The sequence below is a fragment of the Galeopterus variegatus genome, unplaced genomic scaffold, assembly GCF_000696425.1.
Source record: "Galeopterus variegatus unplaced genomic scaffold, G_variegatus-3.0.2 Scaffold231, whole genome shotgun sequence".
Taxonomy (NCBI): Eukaryota; Metazoa; Chordata; class Mammalia; order Dermoptera; family Cynocephalidae; genus Galeopterus; species Galeopterus variegatus.
This window is the reverse complement of record NW_007726342.1, coordinates 285,460-287,316: the sequence shown is the minus strand read 5'-3', so window position 1 is coordinate 287,316 and position 1,857 is coordinate 285,460. Positions and strand designations below refer to the sequence as shown.

The 1,857-nt window shown below is 41.4% G+C and overlaps 1 protein-coding gene across 1 annotated transcript in view; it reads right to left on the bottom strand.

The window, feature by feature from the left end:
* Positions 1-1,857, bottom strand: part of SYNE2 (spectrin repeat containing, nuclear envelope 2) — a 269,055-nt gene that overhangs the window by 69,293 nt on the left and 197,905 nt on the right. Inside the window, exon 83 of the mRNA XM_008566257.1 lies at positions 1,442-1,594. Coding sequence (XP_008564479.1) covers positions 1,442-1,594 — 153 coding nt within the window. The remainder of the gene's footprint in view (positions 1-1,441; positions 1,595-1,857) is intronic.

Sequence of the window (1,857 nt, the reverse complement as noted above, 5' to 3'; positions counted from 1 at the left end):
CACAATCACAGTAATTTGTTGAACTTTCAAAGGGGGAGAACTGAACTGAGCCCAACAAAGGTGGGAAAGGGGGAGGGGGAGGGGAGGTTAGTGGGAAATTGGTAAAGGGCTACAAACAATGATTACATTGTGTCATGGTGAATATACTAGTTATCCTGATTTGAGCATCACCTATTGCACACAGGTATGGATATTCAACGCTGTACTACACAGATATGTACAATCAATTGTGTTTCAACAAAATAAACAAACAAATAAATAAAGAATTGTTCTCATAGAAGTAGAGAGTAGAATAGTGGTTACCAGAAGATGAGGGGGGCAGCAGGAGTGGGGTGATGGTGAGAGACTGGTCAAAGGGCACCAAACCATGGATAGACAGATGAGTCCTAGTGTAAAACCGCATAGTAGGACGGCTTAGAGTTAACATCGTACACTTCGAAATAGCTAGAAGTGTTGAATGTTCTCATCACAAAGAAATGATAAATGTTTAAGATGATGGATATGCTAATTACCCTGCTTTGAGCATTACACAATTTACACGTTGTCCAAACACATTATACTCCATAAACGTACATTTATTATGGGTCAATCACACACACACGCAAAGACAATAAGATCATCCCCCTTTTCCTGCCTGAGTCCTGGGGGAGGGATGAGGCTGAGCACTGCCTATGTGTTTTATTCATACAGGTTATTCCCAATTCCCTCTTGGAACAAATGGGTGAAAGTAGATCTTAGTAGATGACAAATAGCCCACAATGGGGATTCTCTAGGAAATGTGGATACACCTATACTTGGTTAGTATTTAGAGTTTTCTCCCTCCAGTGTAAAATGTCATGGTTGTAATGTCTAGAGATGCCTGTTCTCTCTCTCTCTTTTGGTGCCCTGCTCCTGGAAGGAGTAAAGAGACTTTGACATGCCTTTCGTACATTACCAGACATCCTGCACACTCTCTTCCTTTCTACTTTCTCTTCACCACCATGCTGTGTTCCTTCCCACCTCTGCAGTGGGAAGCTGACCATGCTCCCAGCTGGCAGCGGCCCCCTCCCTCCCTCCCTCCCTGAGGCACCTCCCTGTATGTGGGGAGTCAGAGCTGCTTCCTCACAGCTGCTCCTGTGGTTCTAGCCAGGAAACAATGCCAGATGCTGTTGGATTTGGGGATGGAGACATTTATATCTGGGTGAGTGCATTAGACAAAACAAAGACAACCAAGTAGATTTCCAGTCTGTCAGTGATGTTGGAATTGGTAGCTTTGCCTCTAATTATTCAGCACATCACGTGGGATTTGAAATGCTTTCCCCTGCTTCATTTCAATATTTTTCTCGCCTTTAAGTTTTTAGTATACAGTAAGTCTCCGTGATGAAAGAACAACAATAACAACAAATAAGATAAAAGAAGAATATGGGAAGAGAAACTGCATACATCAAATGAATTATAGTACCTGATTGATAACACTGTTCCTCTTTTCAAATAACCTGTCAATTCCAGATGTTGTATCTTCTGACAACGGCATTGCCCCACTTTCTAAAGTCAGGTAACTTTGTCTCAGCTCATCCAGTGCTTTGGATTTAATTGCAAGTTGATTTTCTATATCCTGGAAGGGCAAGAGAAACAGGTTTTCAATGCACAATATTACAAAACAATTAATAAGATGTAAGGGACAGGAGTTCACTCTTTTCAAGTAAAACTACCATTAGAGTATGTAATTATACAGCATGACATCAAAGACACTTTAATCATAATGCACTCTGAATTCAGCTATGTACTACACAGCTCTATATTTTAGGAGAGTTGAAGCAAAAAGTCCTTGCTGGTATAGTAGAAAGAATCTGGGAGATTGGTCCCCACTCCACGTCT